This window comes from Scyliorhinus torazame, chromosome 18 (genome assembly GCF_047496885.1).
Source record: "Scyliorhinus torazame isolate Kashiwa2021f chromosome 18, sScyTor2.1, whole genome shotgun sequence".
In the NCBI taxonomy this organism is placed as follows: Eukaryota; Metazoa; Chordata; class Chondrichthyes; order Carcharhiniformes; family Scyliorhinidae; genus Scyliorhinus; species Scyliorhinus torazame.
In genome coordinates this window covers 43686864-43707341 of record NC_092724.1, presented here as the reverse complement: position 1 = coordinate 43707341, position 20478 = coordinate 43686864, and the positions used below count along the sequence as shown (strand labels likewise).

The 20478-nt window shown below is 41.2% G+C and overlaps 1 protein-coding gene across 2 annotated transcripts in view; it reads left to right on the top strand.

Moving 5' to 3' along the window:
* Window positions 1-14399, top strand: part of tmem259 (transmembrane protein 259) — a 97199-nt gene extending 82800 nt beyond the window's left edge. For both annotated transcript variants that reach the window (XM_072482681.1, XM_072482680.1), the window contains exons 8-11: window positions 2532-2615; window positions 4997-5129; window positions 6605-6704; window positions 12944-14399. In XM_072482681.1, coding sequence (XP_072338782.1) covers window positions 2532-2615; window positions 4997-5129; window positions 6605-6704; window positions 12944-13708 — 1082 coding nt within the window. In that variant the 3' untranslated portion in view covers window positions 13709-14399. The remainder of the gene's footprint in view (window positions 1-2531; window positions 2616-4996; window positions 5130-6604; window positions 6705-12943) is intronic.
* Window positions 14400-20478: the final 6079 nt, after the last annotated feature.

The following is a 20478-nucleotide window of genomic DNA, read 5'->3' as shown; positions in this document are numbered from 1 at the left end:
CAAACCTGGTGACTGCAATTATTAGACAGCCAAGGACCAAAGACAAAGTATGTTTCAAAAAATTATTGGTTAATTCAATTGTATTGCGACTTCAGGTCAAAGGGGGCTGTAATTGACCGTGCCCTAGCCCAAGGTATCGTAACATTATTTTGAATGTTGTAATGACAATTTGCATTAATAGCATCCTACGATTTGATGGCGAAACCACACAAAACACCAAGCAGGGCAGCATGCATATTTCCGCTCTTTGCTAAGGTGTTTTCTCTATCTGCCATCTACCTATTCCATCCTGCACAAACATGATCCGTGTATTGGTTTGTTGAGGCACGCATCTGAAGGTTGAACTACGGACATTATACCCCTGGTATATTGCAATGTGGTTGTTAGTTCTTTGCAGGTGCCTCTTGATTTCATCAGTTATATGGGATGACCCACACTAATAAGCTTCATTCTTTGGGCAGGTCACCGGGTGCCTATTTCACATGTTATCAGTCCACACCGTCACTTTGTTCTAACGTTTGTCATGGATGTGTACATTCTCTCTGGCACCACGTGTTTAAATTTAGTTCTATCGGCCAGGCAGACAGGAACTACCGAGTTTTCCCACGTTCTGCGGTTTTCACTAGATTTGTTTTCGGACTTTCCACTCCACGGTTCAGTTGGTAGGCATATCAAAATACATGGATGCATCATCCATGTTGCCAGTGTGACATAATGGGTACACGTTTTTATCAATGTCTGATGATGAATCCCTGGAAACTGGTGATTTTGGTATTCAGATCTTTTCGGAGTCTCTGAACGATCATAGTCTCCTGTTGCAGCACTGGGCATTTTCGTTCCATAGAGTGGCTACACCAACTAGTTATTGCTTTGAAACTTTTGCTGGATTCGGGGTTTGATTAGGTCCACTTAATTGCATAAACATCAAATTCCCTTGCAGCACAGTTATTTAATGAGTTAGTAAATGCTACAATGTTTAGCTTGAAACAAGCTTCATACTTAATTCTTTTTGCTGAAGAACCCATTTCTGTCCTTTGTTCACAACATGGTCTGCTCTATGTGGACATGTCTTAAACTCCTGTGCATCTTGCCAACATGGGCCAGATCACCTGTTTTATCCCATGTGTGGACTTGTATGGTGAACCATATATGCATTTCTTTTTTCTTGATAAATCTAGAGTACCCAATTCAATTTATTTTCCAATTAAGGGGCAATTTAGTGTGGCCAATTCACCTACCCTGCACATATTTGGGTTGTGGGGGCGAAACCCACGCAAACACGGGGAGAATGTGCAAACTCCACACAGACAGTGACCCGCCGTGAGGCAACAATGCTAACCACTGTACCACCGTGCTGTCCCATATATGCATTTCTGGGAGAAGAATTGAGGCCAACTCCTCACGCAAGTACCACCAAATTTCTTGGCATCAAAGGGAATTTGACTTGTATGTCAAGTGTTGGCCTAAACATTAATTTTGGTGCCAAAGAAGTCTTATACACCACTATTTCATCACTATTTCTGATATATTTTGGTAAGAAAAGTGAGGAGGCCACATATTAATTGAAAAGTAAGAATTAAATGGAGTAAAAGAGCAAAGAAATTGTGGAGTATCAATACATAAATCGTTAAAAAATGGTGATGCAGATTAAAACCATTTATAAAAAAAAAAGTAAACCATGCATTAGGGTTTATTTCTCGAGGGATAGAATTGAAAAGCAGAGAACTTATGCTAAACTTGTATTGAACTGTGGTTGGACCACACTGGGATTATGGTGGACAGTTCTAGTCCGCATATTATAAAAGGTATCGCGACACTAGTGATGGGTGCAAAAAGGATTTATGAAAATGATGCCAGAAATGCAAAAGTTGGAACAGGCTTAAAAAGAGGGCAGACCTAACAGTGGGCGTCACAATTATGAAAGATAGACTGGGAGAGAATATTTTCATTTGTGCAGAAGAGCTAAATTACAGGCCATCAATGTAAGATAGTCACTAAGAAATTAAATGTGAAATTCAGAAGAAAGATTTTTACTGAGTGGTGGTTAGCATAGATGCAATTGAGGGAAGGCTAAATCAGTGCATCAGGGAGAAGAGAATAGAGGGTTCTGCTGATGGAGAAAAAGACAGGAGGCGGCTCAGGTAGCACATATACAGCATGTACAGGTTGGGCCGAGTGGCCCACTTCTGTGCTGTCTGTCTTATGTTAATCTACGTAACATCTGATAACCTCTATAACATGGGTTATTGTAGCTTTCTCACCTGCTACATGCTTTGTTTACCTGTAGGGCATAATGGTTATAATACAAAACGGTTAGGTAAAATAATAATTAATGTTTACTACTACTTCCCCCATTATATTTTTAATCATAGAATCTGCATCATAGTTCCAAATATTGCAGCTGCGGTGCAGTGCCTAATCAAATTGGAAACAAAATGGCTTGTGCATTTGAAAAGGAGCCATGAAGTCTAATATAAGACCTGAAACATTAGCATGCCATATTTATCAATTAATTAACTTTTTTCTTTCAGTTGATTTGTTGCAGATGTTGGAGATGAACATGACAATTGCATTTCCTGCAGCTCCTTTACTTACTGTGATACTAGCACTTGTTGGTAAGAATGATTTGTGTTGAGTAGCATTTTTCTTGATGTTCCTGTCTTTCTATTGAATTTGAAATAAAAATGGAAAGCTGCACGTTTAATGGCAAAAAAACTTGAGGAATTAGAACAGGTTTACACTGAATACAGTTGATTCATCACCTCAAAGAAAGAGCAGTTAATATTTACTCCTCCTCTTTCCCCTCTCCCCATCCCACCCCAAATTCCTGGTCTTCAGGGAAAAAACATCAAATCCGAGGTCGTTGGGCAAGTGTCTACCTTTGAGGAACTAATAAGCATGCATGCAAGCAATAAATCAAAAAAAGGCAATTCTGCCAGAATTTGTATGCATTTTGATCTGCCCGCTATGGGCGGAATGGTAACACAGTGGTTAACACTGTTGCCTCACCGTGCCAGGGATCCGGGTTCGATTCCCGGCTTGGGTCATTGTCTCTGCAGAGTCTGCATGTTCTCCCTGTGTCTTCATGGGTTTTCTCCGGGTGCTCCTGTTTCCTCCCACAGTCCAAAGATGTGCGGGTTAGGTGGATTGGTCACGCTAAATTGCTCTGTAGTGTCCAAAGGTTAGGTTGGGTTACGGGGATACGGTGGAGGTGTGGACTTGGGTAGGGTTATCCTTCAGGGGTTAGAGTAGACTCGATGGGCTGAATGGCCTCCTGCACTATAAATTCTATGACATAAAGCATGAGTTCAAGAGATGTCACAGGACCACTTTTTATGATGAGCAGACACTTTCCCTGTCTCTATTTAATATACAGCTGTTCTATGTGGTGTGTGTATCAAAGTAATCAATTGGCATTGAAGTAAAGATCTCCATATGTTGGTCTGGGTCTCTTACCTGGCCAGTCCTCCAGAAAAGGAGAACTGATGGGTACTTCCACCTCAGATGTTGGCTGACTCATTCTGTCTCAAAGGCCACAAAACATCAACTAAAACTTGAGATAGGAGGTTGCATTTTTTTACATCCGCATATGCTTCTAAGTTTCAATTGGCCAGCTACTATGATCATATCATCACTGACTGCAATATTACTTCCCATCAAGTTCAGATGGCACCCATCTAGGATAAGCCATTCCTTGAGATGGACTTTTAGGACAATTTGGTTGTTGAATAATGGTGGGAAGGATTCTCCCCTGTCAGCTGTACATACTGTTCGCATCTGTAAAACATTATGTGCAATTACGTAACCTTTGGCAAGAGCAAGAAAACCTTTTGCAGAGTTTGTAAATATTAGAAAAGGAAAAATACTTCTAAGTAGTACTTTATTGCATCTTTGGGATGTTCCAAAGCATTTCACATCTAAGAATGATTTTTTGAAATGTCATCATTATATAAGTTTGTGTGTTTTCATCCCATACAGCATATATTTAAAATATAAATGATTGAACGCGAGACCATTGTGTAGGCTTATCTTGAGTTATTCTTTAAAGATTTATTTGTTTAATCCTTCCCAAATTCCCAGATACCCTAGTGCAAAATATGTCCATATATGCATACAAAAGAGCCAGATCTGGTTTTAAAATGACTGCTGCATTTCATCATGGTGAAGGAGTTCTCATCAAGATTACCTTTCATTTTCTGTTCTTCCTCAATTTTATTTTTATTTTTAATTTTGATCACTTGTTTCATCTCCCTCCTTTGTTGCCAAGTACAGCTATGTTTCTTCCTCCTTATGTTTGCTGCCCCGTCCATTATCTCAGTTTAGTGTCACTGGTGTTCTTTGGGGCAGTGTTCTCCCTCCTACTGAAGATGTGTGAGGAAAGCTCATCACAAATGCTGGTTGCTGTCTCATATCACACTCCTGTGTTTCTTAGTTACTGGTCATTTGCTTAATAATTATACTAAATGGCAAGCTGTTTTATTGTCATCTACAAATTGTGTCCTTTGAAATGCTCTAAAATGGGAGGTTTCACAATAGCATATCTTTTGTGGAAATGATCCGTATTGACTTAATAAATCATTCCTGTGAAAAACAAACCAGCTTAAATCCACGTTGTATTTGGGAAATAAAAACACAGTAGAAATGAATGTTCTGTGCTTGTCTCACTGCAACCAGCCCATCTTCTATAGGCCAAGGGTAAAGAAAATATCCACTATAAAAACAGAATAGGCCCAGAAATTCTTCTTGAATTGGGGTGGAAGTAATCTGGGATATTTCCATTTCCGTTAAGGCATTCCTATCCATAATTTTGCTGATTGGCTCTCTTCACTTTTAAATTTTCAGTTGCAAATTTTGTAGGCATCGTTTTGAAATTGTGGAGTTTTGCTGAGATTTGGCTCTGGGCTTTTAGTTTTAAATATTTAATGCAAATTTTGAATATGCAGGCTTTCCTGATTTACCTTTCCCTGATATTTTTTGTTGTGTTTTTTCCCTCCAGGGATGGAAGCCATAATGTCTGAATTCTTCAATGACACAACTACAGCATTTTACATTATTCTAATCGTTTGGCTTGCAGACCAGTATGATGCAATTTGCTGTCACACTAACACCAGCAAAAGACACTGGCTCAGGTGGGTTATGACCACGATCAAGGCCTAAATGCCTTGTGATTTCAGAAATATTTTTGTTTTGTTTTTTTGGGGGTTTATGTTTTGCTCACTCAGCCTCACTCCTTAATGGAAGAGACACTGTCAAACATATGCAGGAATAATGGATATATAGGCAGGGAATGGAGGACAGCAAGTTTTCTGGGAACCATACTCCAGTAAGGCCAGGGACTTCAGGAAAAAAATTAAATAAAATTGTTGGAAGAATTTGAAAAGATTCCTAATTTAGGTCAGGATGGCATAAACAGCATTAAAGGTTGTACTGATGTCCTGTTAAGAGACACTAGAACAACTGAAGTTTACAGTACGAGGTCATTTGGTTCATTTTGTCTCTATCGATGTCTTGGAGAAGATTTCATGGCAATTTAATGCAAAGTTCTGTATCCCCAGTGGCACATTTGAGATTATCATTTCCCTGTTTTGAGATTGAAAGCTTTTACGATGGAGTGACAAGGCATAGGTTCAGCATGTTAACAGGGTAGTTCTTGAACTTGTGTGTGGATCTTCCATTAACCCATATTATAATTTCCAGATAAACAATGTCAGCTACTCAAAAATATTGATCTGATGGCCAGGCAAAGTCTTGGAGTCCAGAAACCCTAGTATGAAAACGATGCATCAGAGCACTGCAAATGCTAAGGTTTTCAGTATTCCTTAATGAACTCCATTGAAGTAGAAGAAAAAACAGGACATGCAAAGAGAGCCAGACAGTGGCTAAATTGTGGCCCAAATAACCTCTATTGTACATTTTGTTCTAGTGCCTCTTAACAGCACGTTAGTGCAACCTTTATTGCTGTTCGGGCCATCCTAACCGTTTAAATTTCTCCAACAGTTTCATTTAACTTTTTCTACTGAAGGGACTCACCTTATTGGAGTTTGGTTCCCAGAAAACTCGCTTTCCTCCGTTCCCTGCCCGATTACCCATTATTCATGCGTGAGTTTGACTGAATGTCAGCCAAACTGTTTAACTGTGGCAGGCAATACAACTTCTATCCATCCTCACTTAAAGTCCATGCGTGCGTGCACGTGCATACACACGCACATGGTCTAGTCATGAGAAATTAAGACTGTGACTGATTTCCCCTCCCTTGCCAAAGGGTAGCGAGGCCGATTGTAACAGCCTTCACCACCACTGCCAACATCAAGGCCCAACATAGTTGAGATCAGCTTGATTCCAGACTGTTACCAATCATATGAATCCTGAGATGTGATGCATCTCTTCTGCATCCTAAGTCCTGGGTATTACATCTGTTGTTTAGGTGATTATAAGATGGACAAAGCAGTATTTCCGATCTGTAGAATTGTTTGTGAGATGTTTATTTTATTTACAATTTCTGGTGTTTGTATGTTCTGTTGAGCTTTGTGTCTCAACGTACTTGTTCTGAAGGATTAATGTGTACCTTCAACTGAATTTTTAAAATGAACATTTGTTTTTGCAGATTCTTTTACCTTTACCACTTTGCCTTTTATGCCTATCATTATCGATTCAATGGGCAGTACAGCAGTTTGGCATTGGTAACGTCATGGCTCTTCATACAGGTATATTCTTGGAGTTCTTTATTTTTGCTCCAAATTTCACTCCTTTTATGTTACATTTAGAAGTAAAATCTCAACAGGAAAAGTGATGTATCTAGCTGACTAAAGAGGGTAGGGTAGTATATGATTAAAGAAAGATATGTATAATGTTGCCAATAAGGGTTATAATTCTGACAATTGGGAGAACTTTAGAAACCAGCAAAGGATGACCAAAAAATTGATAGAGTAAGAAAATAGAAATTAAACTAAACTAGCAAGGAGCATAAAAGCAGAGGACAGAGAAAGACTTTGCACAATTCTATGAAAAAGGAAGATAGTGGTGAAAATAAACGTAGTAGCAAGGAAACAGTGGTTAGCACTGTTGCTTCACAGCTCCAGGGTCCTACGTTCGATTTCCGACTTGGTCACTGTCTGTGCAGAGTCTGCACGTTCTCCCCTTGTCTGTGTGGGTTTCCACCGGGTGTTCCGATTTCCTCCCACAGTCCAAAAATTTGCAGATTAGGTGGATTGGCCATGCTAAATTGCCCCTGGTGTCCAGAAAGGTTAGGTTGGGTTACGGGAATAGGGTGGAGGTGTGGGCTTAAGTGGAGTGCTCTTTCCAAGGGCTAGTGCAGATTCGATGGGCTGAATGGTCTCATTCTGCACTATAAATTCTATGAAATGGCAGCAAAATTAAACCAATATTTTGTCTATTTCACAGTAGAAGGCACATAAATCATACCAGAAAAAGTGGACATGGGTCTAATGTAACAGATGATTAACTTAAAATCATTAATATTCATAAAGAAAAAGTACTAGAAAAATTAATTAGACTAAAAGCCGAGATACCCCCTGGACCTGATGGCCTGCATCCTAGGAGTCCAAAAGAGAGAACTGCAGGAATAGTGGATACATTACTTTAGACCTTCTAAATTTCCAAAATTCTCAAATGGTCTTGGCAGATTAAAAGGTAGAAAATGAAGCAGTGCTATTCGAGAAAGGTGGGTAAGAGAAAATGGGGAACTGCAAACTAGTAAATCTGACATCAGTCATCAGAAAATTCCTGGAATCTATTATTAAAGAAATTGTAATTGGGCACTTAAAAAAATAAACCACATGATTAGGCAGTGATAGTTTTATGAAAGGTAAATCCTGTGTAACTAATAGTTTTTTTAAGCACAAAATTAACAGAGTACTTAAAGGGGGAACTAGAGATATAATAGATTTAGATTTTCAAAAAACATTTTGAAGATTGATACATAGATAAGACCTCATTGTATTGGGGATGATAACATGGATATAGGATTGATTAAAGAATAGAAAATTGATGAAGAATCTTTTCCCCCGGGTGGCACTGCTGCCTCATGGTGCTGAGTTCCCAGGTTCAATCCTGGCCCTGGGTCACTGTCCGTGTGGAGATTGCACGTTTTCCCCGTGTCTGCATGGCTCTCACCCTCACAACCCAAAAAGATGTGCAAGCTAGGTGGATTGGTCACGCTAAACTGCCCCTTAATTGGGGGGAAAAAATTGGTACTTTTTAACAAATGAATAAAAAAGAGAAATTGTTTTCCCCAAAGTGTTGTGAATCTTTGGAATTCTCTATGCCAGATGACTATCTATTTTCACGTTGAGTATATTCAAGAGAGTTGATGGATTTTTGGATACTAAGGGAAGATTGCACGGATAGGGTGGGCAAGTGGAGTTGAGGTCAAAGGTCAGTGATGACCTCATGGAATGGTGGAGCAACTGAAAGGGCCAAATGGCTGCTGCTCCTACTGATGTATTGTTCTAGGTGCCATCACTTGTGAGCGTGGTGGGCTGTGGCGGGGTATACGTTTGCAAATATGCAAAACATCGGTATACCTTGCAAATATGCAAAGCATCACCACTAAATCTGATAGACATCACACACCCCAACAAGAGTCATTTGTTAGCGATTAGAAGTGGTTGGAGCCCACTCCTAGATTGCTGAGACCATTTATAGTATTCCTACTATTGTTGCATCTAAGATTGGCTATCTCAGCACAGTCTACTTTGATTCTGCACTAGATGGTGCCGTCTGCCCCTTTTTTAAACTGTAGTTCACCAGGTACGTCCATTGATTTGACCATAATACAACACTGTTTATGTAGTTAATAAAATGTCTGCCAATTTCATAACAACTGACTTTTATAGTGCCTTTAATATAATACAATATCCCAAAGTGCCTTATAGGAGCATTATAAAACAAAGTATGATACCAGCCCACTAAAGGGAATATTAAGCCAGGTGACCAATAACTTGATCAAAGGGCTATGTTTTAAGGAGTGTCTTCAAGGAAGAAAGCAAGGTAGAGTAGCTGGAAACACGGTCATCAATGGTGAAGCGATTACGGTAGGGTAGAATTAGGTGGGCATAGATATTTTTGAGGTATTGCGATCTGGGGCAAATGACAGGCGGAGGAGGAAGGGACAAAGCCATGGAGGTATTTGAAAACGAGGATGAAAATTTTAAAATAAAGACTTTACTAAATTTGGAACCAGAGATTAGCGAACACAGATGACAGGTAAATGAGATTTGCTGTGAGTTAAGATATGGACAGCAAAGTTTTGGATTATTTCAAATTTACGAAGTGTAGAATGTGGGAGACAAAGCAGGCATGCACTGGAATAGTCAAGTCTACAAGTAACAAAAGCATAAATGGTGATTTCAGCAGCAGCTAAGCTGAGATGGCGAGTCGGGTAATATTACAGAGGTGGAATTAGGCAGTCTTATTGATAACAGATATGTGATTGGAAGCTCACCTTGGGTCAGATATGACCCCAACATTCTGAACAGATTAATTTGTCTCAGGCTGTAGCAAGGGAGGGGGGCAGATGCAGTCGGTGGTTAGTATACAGAGTTTGGAGTGAGAACAATGGTTTCAGTCTTCCCAATATTTAATTGGAGGAATTTTTTTCTCATCCAGTACTGGGTGCCAGATGAGCTGCCTGATAACTTAGTGACAATGGAGGAGTCGAGAGAGGTGATGGTGAGGTGGAGCTGGGTGTCGTCAGTATACATGTGGAAATTAATGCTGTACTTTCAGATGTCCCGATGAGCAGCATGTAGATGAGTAATAGAGGGCCAAGGATAGATCATTGGGAGTCACCAGAGGCTAATGGTGTGGGAGTTAATAGAGAAACCATTGTAAGTGGTTTTTTTCTGGCTACAAATGGAACGAGCTGAAAGAGCAGTCCCACTCAGCTAGCCGACGGTGGAGAGGCATTGGGAGAGGATGGTGTTTTGTGAAGAATGTAAGAAATTATATATTGTATTTTATAATCTGTTGCAGTAACGTTTTTAAAAGCCTGGGTTAAGGGATATATTTGTTGCAGGAATATTATTAAAGAACCTAGGTTTAAGGTATCCAGACTATGTCTGCTAAAGTTTTATTTAAGAAGTCTTAAAACAGGAGGTCATGATTGAATCTCACCATTTACTTGTTTACATATAGAGGGTTAATGGAACATTGTTATGATTCCTCCAGAGTAGATAACTTATGGGGGAGTGTTGTTTAGTCCTAGCTAAACAGGTAATGGAACTTAGTGGGATACAGATGGTGTAATTAATAGGAAGAGCCAGGACTTCTGTAGTTTTGCAGTTTGTGATGGCATTTGAGTCTGACAAGACAAGGATTTTAAATTGAACAGCAGTTTTGCCAAATGGTAAGTGGCATTTAAACTGTATTGGGTTGCTTAATTGTAATTAGTAGCATGTATAGAAAGGAAGTTTTAAGTTTTTCTTTTTCGTTAAGAACTGCTTAGCTGATAATTGTAAAGCTATTTGATAGTGTGGTTAATTCTGCGTTTAAATAGTGCGTTTAAAAAGCACAGTGGTTAGCACCGTTGCTTCACAGGGCCAGGGACCTGCGTTTGATTCCTGGCTTGGGTTACTGTGTATGCAGAGTCTGCACATTCTCCCCATGTCTGCGTGGATTTCTTCCAGGTGCTCCGGTTTCCTCCCACAAGTCCCGAAAGACGTGCTTGTTAGGTGAATTGGGCATTCTGAATTCTCCCTCAGTTTACCCGAACAGGTGTCGGAGTGTGGAGACTAGGGGATTTTCACAGTAACTTCATTACAGTATTAATATAAGCCTACTTGTGACATTAATAAAGATTATTAAAGTTTGTTTCGACTTTAAATATACCTATTGGTCAGAGTCATCACTCCTGAGGTGAAGTATCCTTTCCTCACAGTTTTACAAATTAAATAAAACTGTTTGGGGTACTTGACCAGTATCCTGTCAAATGTTGGGGTCTGGTCTGGCATCCAAACTTGGGTCAACTGTGCCACAAGACAGATCGTGATGTGGAGATGCTTCCGTTGGACTGGGGTGGGCACAGTAAGAAATCTTACAACACCAGGTTAAAGTCCAACAGGTTTATTAGTTTTCGGACCGCAGTTACTTCATCACCTGATGAAGGAGCTGCGCTCCGAAAGCTAGTGATTCCAAATAAACCTGTTGGACTTTAACCTGGTGTTGTAAGACTTCTTACAAGACAGATCAATTAGGATGAAGAGGGGTACCTTTGGCACAGTCACAAAGCATTTAGAACTTGATCAGGACTATTTCAGTAACATGGCAGGGGTAAATTGGTTGGATTCAAACATGGAGTTTTGGTAAAGCTGGGCATTGATTTGGGACAAGGCAACATGTTCAAAGACCTTTGAAAGGGAAGTTGGAGGGCGGCACGGTGGCACCTACGACACTGAGGACCTGTGTTTGATCCCAGGCCCGGGTCACTGTCTGTGTGAAGTTAGCACATTCTCCCCGTGTCTGGGTGGGTTTCACCCCAACAATCCAAAAATGTTCAGGTTAGGTGCCTTGGCCACAATAAATTGCCCCTAATTGGATAAAAATAATTGGGTACTCTTAAGTTTTAAAAAAAGAAAGGAAAGTTGGAAATGGGGCAGTAGTTTGCAAGAGTTGGTTTTTTGAGAAGTGTGTCGATGTGTTAACAGCAGATTTAGAAGTGAGGACAGCACCATGAAAGAGAACTAACCATATTGACTAATTTGGACACCAGGAGAGGAAATTAAGTCATCAGTTTAGGGGGAATAGGGTTGAGAGTGCAAGTTACATGTCTCAAGGATAAGGGGAAATAGGAGGGAAATAATAATAATCCATTATTATTATTATTATAGATGCCTGCCATCCTTCAGCAATTTCGGAAATAGGAGAGAAACTAAGATGCAAGATCAAGGCTGAACTTTGAGGGCATTTTACCCAGTGGTCTAGTCAGGAAGAATGGGACACAGCAGAGGCAGCTGATCAGATGGTCTTAATCTTAGTGATATGCCAATTAACTCTTCACTTATTGGAGGTGAGGGTAGAGGACACTGCGGAAAGGGGTTTAGGAAGTGAAAAGAAGCTTGAGGTTATCTTTATAGTCCAGGAATATTGAGCATTTTTAGCAGATAAGAGTAGGACTCAATAGATCTTTCATACTGGGTGAGGCACTTTAATTGGGCAGTGAGTTGTTGAGATTATTTTGTTGCAAGACTTTGGGGATTTTGCGCAGTAGATTAAACATTGGTGGCTGTCACCTTCCTTCATCGCTTGAGATTGGGGCAGTGTTCTGTCAGACATGAGAGGTTTGTGTGACACTCCTTCTGTTTTCTGTCCCCATTCTCATTTTTAAAAAATGATTGAGTAAAAACTGAATACTTAAAGGAATTAAAACAAAATTTGAAATACACTGCTTTGAAAAGCAGATAGACAGCTTTTTAACCCTTTTAATGTAAACTGTTTGTCAGAACTGTATAAGTGAGCACTCTTACAATCAAAGGAGATGGGAGGTCAGTAGGTAGAAGTAAAGTATAAAAACAAAACAAAGTACTGGAAGAACTCAAGACGCTTCCTCCGAACAATCATATTGGGCTCGAAATTTCTTTCCCCACAGGCACTGCCAGGCCTGCTGAGTTCTTCCAGCACTTTGTTTTTATATAGGTAGAAGTCGAAAGTCAGCTATTCTGAGTCCTATCGCAATTAGGCAGTTAATGGTCTTTGAAAAGAAAAGCGAAATATCAGGTACAAAATTCCATGCCAGAGTATAAACAGCTGATAAATGTCAGCCTTTGTGGCGAAGGAATGCCAATTGTCAGTTAATGGCAGTGTATCAATCTCCGAGCCCCCAGCAATTATTACCTAAGTTTTCGCATTGCCCAGTATTTGTTCCCAATCTCTGTTGTGTGTGCATGTGTATATGCATTAATTGGGTGTTTTCTCCATCCTCCTCCAGCATTCAATGATCTACTTCTTCCATCACTACGAGCTGCCTGCCATCCTTCAGCAAATTCGGATTCAGGAAATGTTGTTGCAGAATCAGCAGGCTGGGCAAGCCAACCAGACAACACTCCAGGACAACCTAAACAACAATACTGCAACAGATAGCACGCAGCCAAGCCCCAGTGATTCAAACAATTCTCTCATAGCTGGTTCCAGTGCAGCCCAGACTAATGCCGCTCCCAGCCTAGCAGACAGCATTCAGCCTGGTCGTATGCAGAATCCAAGTTCTGAGGTGACACCATTAAGTGGTGATCTGAACTGGGTGGCAGAGACGGCAGCTATCATATCAGAAGGCATTGCAGCTCCAGAACGCAACACATCTGCAGAGGGCTCCAACAACATGGTTGAGCCATTAAGCAATGACAGCTCAAATACCCAGGATCTTTTAAATGATTCTGGTGCCATTGACCATATGCAACCAGATGCAAGTTCTGAAGAAAACAAAAAAGTAGTACCTTCATGTGGAGGTAGTCTTCAAATAGAAGAGGATCATAGCACATTAAATTATCGTACAGCTGAGAACAAAGAGGAGGTTCTCATTAAAACTGACCATCAGGACATGTCTCCCACACAAGATAGTGAGACCTACATGCTTCCATCGTTGCATGGTAGTGACACTAGCTTTGACCAATCAGAAATGGACCATGGAAACCAATCTAGTGTTTCAAACAGGTCAGTAACAGAGACAAGTGGTCACAGCGTTTCAAGAACCTCGTGACTCTTATTTCTGTCCTATCTGGCAATTTGTTATTGGAAGATCCTTTTGCAAAGTTCACAGCTAGTGAACGGTAGTTTTTTGTGGGGGAATCGGTATTACATCAAGCGTTTTCATTTGTAAAACCAAAATATCCCAATACTTTCAGTTGGTTCCAGAAAACTGAGTGTGTTGGGCGGAAGCAGCATGCTGTTCAGTGAGTATTAATGGCAGGAGCTCAATTGGAACAATGAACTCCTCCATTCAGTCACCGTATCCATAATCTTCAGCATAGCTGTATGTTCCAGTGAATATTCAAGCTACTAAGAAACACTATCGGTCTATAAAATGAGGAAGATCTCCCAAAAAGAACACAGCTGGGTACAAAAAACGACAAGTGTCTGAATGGCAGTAGAAGATGGCTTCCTTGAACTCGCAGTATACATGTAAGTTGATTCCACAGTGCAATAAGTTGATGTGTATTGATTCTATTCTGCAAGGTCTTGTTACCTGAAGTCTTGTTTCTTGAACTGGTGCCTAAATACAGAAGAGATTTACACGGTAGTAGTGTCAGAAATTCCCTATAACTTCTAATAAACTTTGAACCTAACTAATTTGGATCTGATTCTGATTGATTTTTCTGTTGACAATATTGTATTTAAATGTAATGTAAGAGTTTCTGTCTTTGTATATATTAAAATAAATGAGATCTAAACATGTTTGTGACTTATTGTGTATGAGCCACCTCTAGTGAGTAACTTCACTAAAAGAAAAATGTTCTGTGGCTTTAGCAAAGCAGTGTAATTTTTTTGTTTATTGGAAGTGGGGTTTTTGGAATCGGCGAGGTAAAGTGCACCGAATGTTTGCATCAAGCATCCTTGAGTTATGTACTGCACTCGGTAATGTACTTCTACCTTGTCACAAACTCCGAAGAGTAGCCCAACGGCACAAATATGAAATTTTATTCTGCAGCTCACTTGTTAATCTCTTGTGCACTGGGACAGTGAGTAATTGAGCTGCACAGAACAGAGGATTCACAATCTGCACAAAGCTGATTTGAGCAGTGGAAATAGTAGGCTGCACTTGATTTCTCTGCCAATCGGATAAGCAGAGCAAAATGTCCCAGGTGTATCCAGTGATCCGTGTGGATTAGCACGGGCATTAGTTGACAAACTTGCAATTAGTCTCGTGGGTTTGGATAGTCTAAATATGATCACTTGCTTGGATCACACTCTTAAGAATAATTCTTTGGGTAAGGAGTTGGAGGTCTTCCAGTGCTGGTGGAGTCATAGCTTAGCAGACGTCTGTCTTAAAGAACAGGAGACAGTTGGGGGGGAAAGGTTTGGTTTTCCTTGTTAACCTGTGCCTTCTCTGAGACAGCCAGTTGGCTCTGATTTCTGTTGAAACTATTGCAATCCATTTCTCATGAGTCAAAGCCAAGAGAGATAGATGCCTTTTATTTATTGAGTATGGGCTGGAACTCAATTCCAATTCATCTACAGGACTACATTCAAATTCCAGTTTCTGAAATAATGTCCCTTATTTGAAATGCTTGGAGCCGCAAATGTTTCTGATTGCGGAATAGTCCATATTTTGGAATACCGAGCTGCAAAGACACTCGGACATTGCTCTGAGTGGCCGTTTGGTGCTGTGTCTGACCAGGGGAGGGGGGGGTTACGCGGCTTCCTTACCGACAGGCAATTAGGCACCGGGTTCAACTCTCGGTGCAACAAACTTGTGCCATCAATTGAAAGGATGCACACACGCACGTGTGTTTGGCCACAGGAACAGCCGACACTAAGGATTCAAAACTTGATTTTGGCGCTCCAAGTGCAGACTTCAGAGCTTTTTGAAATTTTGAATAAGGAATACTCAACCTGTATCAAATTACAGCACCCAGGAAAGCAGTTTAATCCATGCACCAGTTCTACTCCTTAAAGGGGACAATCACATTTCTTTGCTCTTTCCCAATCCCATTTCAGATTTCCCACCCCCCTTTTTATCAATATTAAAGAACTATGCCAGCTGATTATCCTTGTGTTCAGAAAACCTGCCAGGTCCCAATAGTTTCCGTGATAATGGCCAAGAAGCATACACTGTCCCAACTGAAGAATTTTTCTATTCTGTGCTCCGATTACCACTTTCCATTTCCATGGTCACTTTAGTAAATTAATGTGCCTCTCGTTGGTTTGCTTTTCTGTCACTTGCTATTAAATTGAATGTTATGCACAAGAGTACACTAAATAATTGTAAATGAAAAAGCCACCTCTTGGAAAGTTGGTTGGCTGGCTTCATCAAGTTGCATTAAAAGCATCAGCGATCTGCTTTTTAGTTAATTGGAAAAGGTTGCACTCCAAAGAGCAGTACCGTGAACTTTGAACACTACACTGCTGCATACAAGGAACAGTTTATTTACCATGCATCTAAGCTCTGAAATTTAGCTTTGCAACATTAACTTCTGCAGCCTTAATGGGTACATGTGACAATTCTCTGTCTGCTACTTAAAAATAGTAGTTGCCTGTTTACTTAGGATATGTTAATACCTCTGTTAAACAGTGCACAGAGGAAAGGTAAATAAACCTCTGCACTAATACTGAAAGCTCTTTCCTCCGTGTCACCATAAAAATGTATGTTTGGAGAGAGGAAAGAGGAACCATTTGTTAAAACAAAATGATGAATATTTTGCTCTTGTACTCTTTATCCCTCCTAGTGAGGACACAAATACTACTGACACAAGGCAATATTAGGTCAAATGACCAAAAGCTTGGTCAAAGAAAATGTCTTAAAGGAGGGAAGTAGAGGCAGCGAGATGTCGGGAGTGAATTCCAGAGCTTGGGGCCTCGGCAATTGCAGGCATGGCCACCAATATCGAATGATTATAATTGGGAATGTACAAAAGGCCAGATATTTCAGAGGGTTATGGGTTGGAGGAGGTTATAACGATAGGGAGCGTTAAGGCCATGAATAATTTGGAAAGAAGATTTGGGACTACAAACTATTGGAGAGCAATGGTTTACCCTCTTTCAAAAATGTTTTGCAAGGCACTGCCAGTACTTAAGCAGGTTAACAATTAATTCAGGCCTTGTAGTCTGGCACCTCATCTTCCAGTGACTACAGGATGCTTTGCATTTAATAAATAAGTGACTTGTCAGTAAATGCAGCAGCCATTTTGCACACAGCAAGATCTCACAAATAGCATGGCAATAAATCACCACTTAATTTGTTTTTCAATAATGTCAGGGATCTTCATTGGACATCTGAAACCTTGGACCAGGCAATTGGGCCCTGGGTTTAACAATTCATCCAAAGGTTGTTGCTAACTGGCACTATCAGGCAGACAATGCTCATGAGAAAGAACTCAGTATATAGAAGGTGGTTATAGAATTTACAGTGCAGAAGGAGGCCATTCGGCCCATCAAGTCTGCACCGGCTCCCGGAAAGAGCACCCTACCCAAGGTCAACACCGCCACCCTATCCCCATAACCCAGTAACCCCACCCAACACTAAGGGCAATTTTGGACACTAAGGGCAATTTATCATGGCCAATCCACCTAACCTGCACATCTTTGGACTGTGGGAGGAAACCGGAGCACCCGGAGGAAACCCACGCACACACGGGGAGGATGTACAGACTCCGCACAGACAGTGACCCAAGCCGGAATTGAACCTGGGACCCTGGAGCTGTGAAGCAATTGCGCTATCCACAAGGCTACCGTGCTGCCCTGGTCTGACTTAGAGGCAGTATTACAAACCAAACAAAACTTAACACGATCGGGTAGCACAAGTGGATAGCACTGTGGCTTCACAGCGCCAGGGTCCCAGGTTCGATTTCACCACTGTGTCACCGTCTGTGTTGAGTATGCACGTTCTCCCCATGTCCACGTGGGTTTCCTCCCACAGTCCAAAGACGTGCAGGTTAGGTAGATTGGCCATGATAAATTGCCCTTAGTGACCAAAAAGGTGAGGAGGGGTCATTGCGTTACGGGGATAGGGTGGAAGTGAGGGCTTAAGTGCAGACTTGATGGGCCGAATGGTTTCCTTCTGCACTGTATGTTCTATGTTCAATAATGAGAGCAGTCAGGACTAGCTTACAATTTTGGCTGCCAAAATCTGATCATCCCTCAAGAATGAGTTACATGCTCACCTATTTGAAATAAATTAATATTGAGACAGGGAACATTTCCAGGTCTGACACCATTGTCAGCATTCCGCATTTCATAATCTGTGTAGGTGGAAAGAAAAGTGCCCAGTCAGCTACAGCTCCGGTCCAATACAGGACAAAGCTGCTTCTATATCACCCCAACAAGTAACTTTAGTGTGCATCTTATTTACTTGAACCCAGAGTAGCATTTGGGTAAAACTTAATTTAGGGACAGCTGGGTAGCACGATGGCTCAGTGGTTAGCACTACAGTCTCATGGCACCGAGGTCCCAGGTTAGATCCCGGCTCTGGGTCACTGTCCATGTGGAGTTTGCACATTCTCCCCGTGTTTGCGTGGGTTTTGCCCCCACAACCCAAGATGTGCAAGGTAGGTGGATTGAACATGCTAAATTGCCCCTTAATTGGAAAAAATGAATTGGGTACTCTAAATATATATATATTTTTTTTTAATTTTGGGACAGCTTTGTGGCATAGACCTGGGTACAGTGAAAATTGGCTTGAAACTGCTTAAGTCTAGTTTTAATTAGGATAGTTACTTTTAAACAGCGGGCTAGGGAATCATAGGATTCCTACAGTGCAGAAGGAGACCATTTAGTCTGCATCAACCCTCCAAAGGAGCACCCTACCGAGATCCACATCCCTGGGCACTAAGAGGCAATTTAGCATTGCCAATCCACCTAACCTGCGCATCTTTCGACTGGGAGGAGGCCCAATTATACACTGGTGGGGAGGGAAAGAAATGTGCAAACTCCACACACTGACCCCAAGGCTGGAGTCATGATGCCAGCAATGAGAAACGGTAGTTGAGAAGATTTGCAACAGTGGAACATTTTGCAGTGGAGTAGACATGAAATGAAAATCGCTTATTGTCACAAGTAGGCTTCAAATGAAGTTACTGTGAAAAGCCCCTAGTCGCCACATTCCGGCGCCTGTTCGGGGAGGCTGTTACGGGAATGTTAGAGATGGTTATGAAGAGTTTTAATAGATAATTTTTAAATGATAAAGGGTTTTGACAGAGCAATTAGTGAAAGACTATTCTGTCAGTTGGGTATTTGGTGATGATGGGATCTTTGGGTTGCGGGGGCGAAACCCACACATACACAGGGAGAATGTGCAAACTCCACACGGACAGTGACCCAGAGCCGGGATCGAACCTGGGACCTTGGCGCCGTGAGGCAGCAATGCTAACCACCGTGCTGCCCTGGGATCATCAGTTTAAAAAAAGAATGGTTAGAAGTGTTTTTGCACTGTGGATTATTGAAGCATGCTTTGCCATCAGATGAGGCAGATCGCATTCTTAAAAGGGAAAGCCAGATCAATATTTTAAAGAAATGGAGCAATAGGGAGAGTAGGGCAGTGTTAGTTTCAGTGCTGTTACTTAACAAAGTGCCAATACAAAGCCAGGAATAACCGGTGTTCTATACTTTTATAGTTTTATGTGATCATTCAGATTCTCTGAACGTAGTTTGTTCCTTACATTATACTAGATAAAGGTAAAGTTACCATAGTCCCAAATGACCATAGGCTGCTTTCTCCTTTGAGGGGGAGGGCTGACTGCTGGCGATTTAACCTGAAGGTCACCACACACCAGGCGAGGGGCAAGTTGAGAAGGCGGGGCCTTCATGACCAACCTCAGCCAGAGGTTGAACCCGCGCTACTGGCCTTGCTCTGCATCACAAACCAGCTGCCTAGCCAAGCTGGCCTATTATAATAAGCCCTCTAATCCACAGAAATAAATTGTGGGTATGAAGACTTTTACTTACGCAATTGAAACTCGTTGTCCCCTGCCAGTTACTATCCCAACTCTGCCCCTTTGTTTATAGTTTTTGTAGTCTGGAGCCAATTTGTGCTGAATGATTGATGAACTAAATAAATTGATGTAGTCTTGGCCCCTGTGGCCTTCCTGTGTGAAAGGAGTCTTTTTTCCTCCTCGCTTCTAACTTCTTAGTCCTTTCCACAGCTAATGAGGGCTTCATTCTTGGTCACTCGGTCAACGTCACAAACAAAGGTAGCATCAGGGCAGTGTCCTTCAAGCTCCTTCATCAATGACCTTTCCTTCATCATAAGGTTATAAGTGGGGATATTTGCTTGATGCGTGTACAGTGGCTAGTATCATTTGCAACCCCTCAGATACTGAAGCAGTTGTCTGTATATAGCAAGATCTGGGCATCATTCAGGCTTGGGCTGATAGTGGCAAGTAGCATTCTAATCACGCATGTACAAGGCATTACCAATCTACATCAAGAAAAACTAACCATGTCTCCTTTACATTCAACAGTAATCACTGTTGTCAAATGCCCTACCATCAACATCCTGTGGCAGGGATAGAGAGTCACCAGTGACCAGAAGCTTAACTGGACCAGCTACGTCAATACTGCAGTGGAACTCTCCTCGATTGCACCTCACACACACACAACCCCCCTCACCAAGTTTCTTCATCTACAACAGTGGTTCCCTACCTGGCCCACAAGAGTACTGCAGGTGGTCTGTGGGAAAAAAATAAGTACAATTGCGTGTACCTTGCATGTATCATAATGTTGCATTATTATTCGCAAAGCAATTCAGTTCGTGACCATCCTTGTGTAATATAATCTGCAATGTGTTTGTGAGTGTGAATCATAAACTATTAGAAA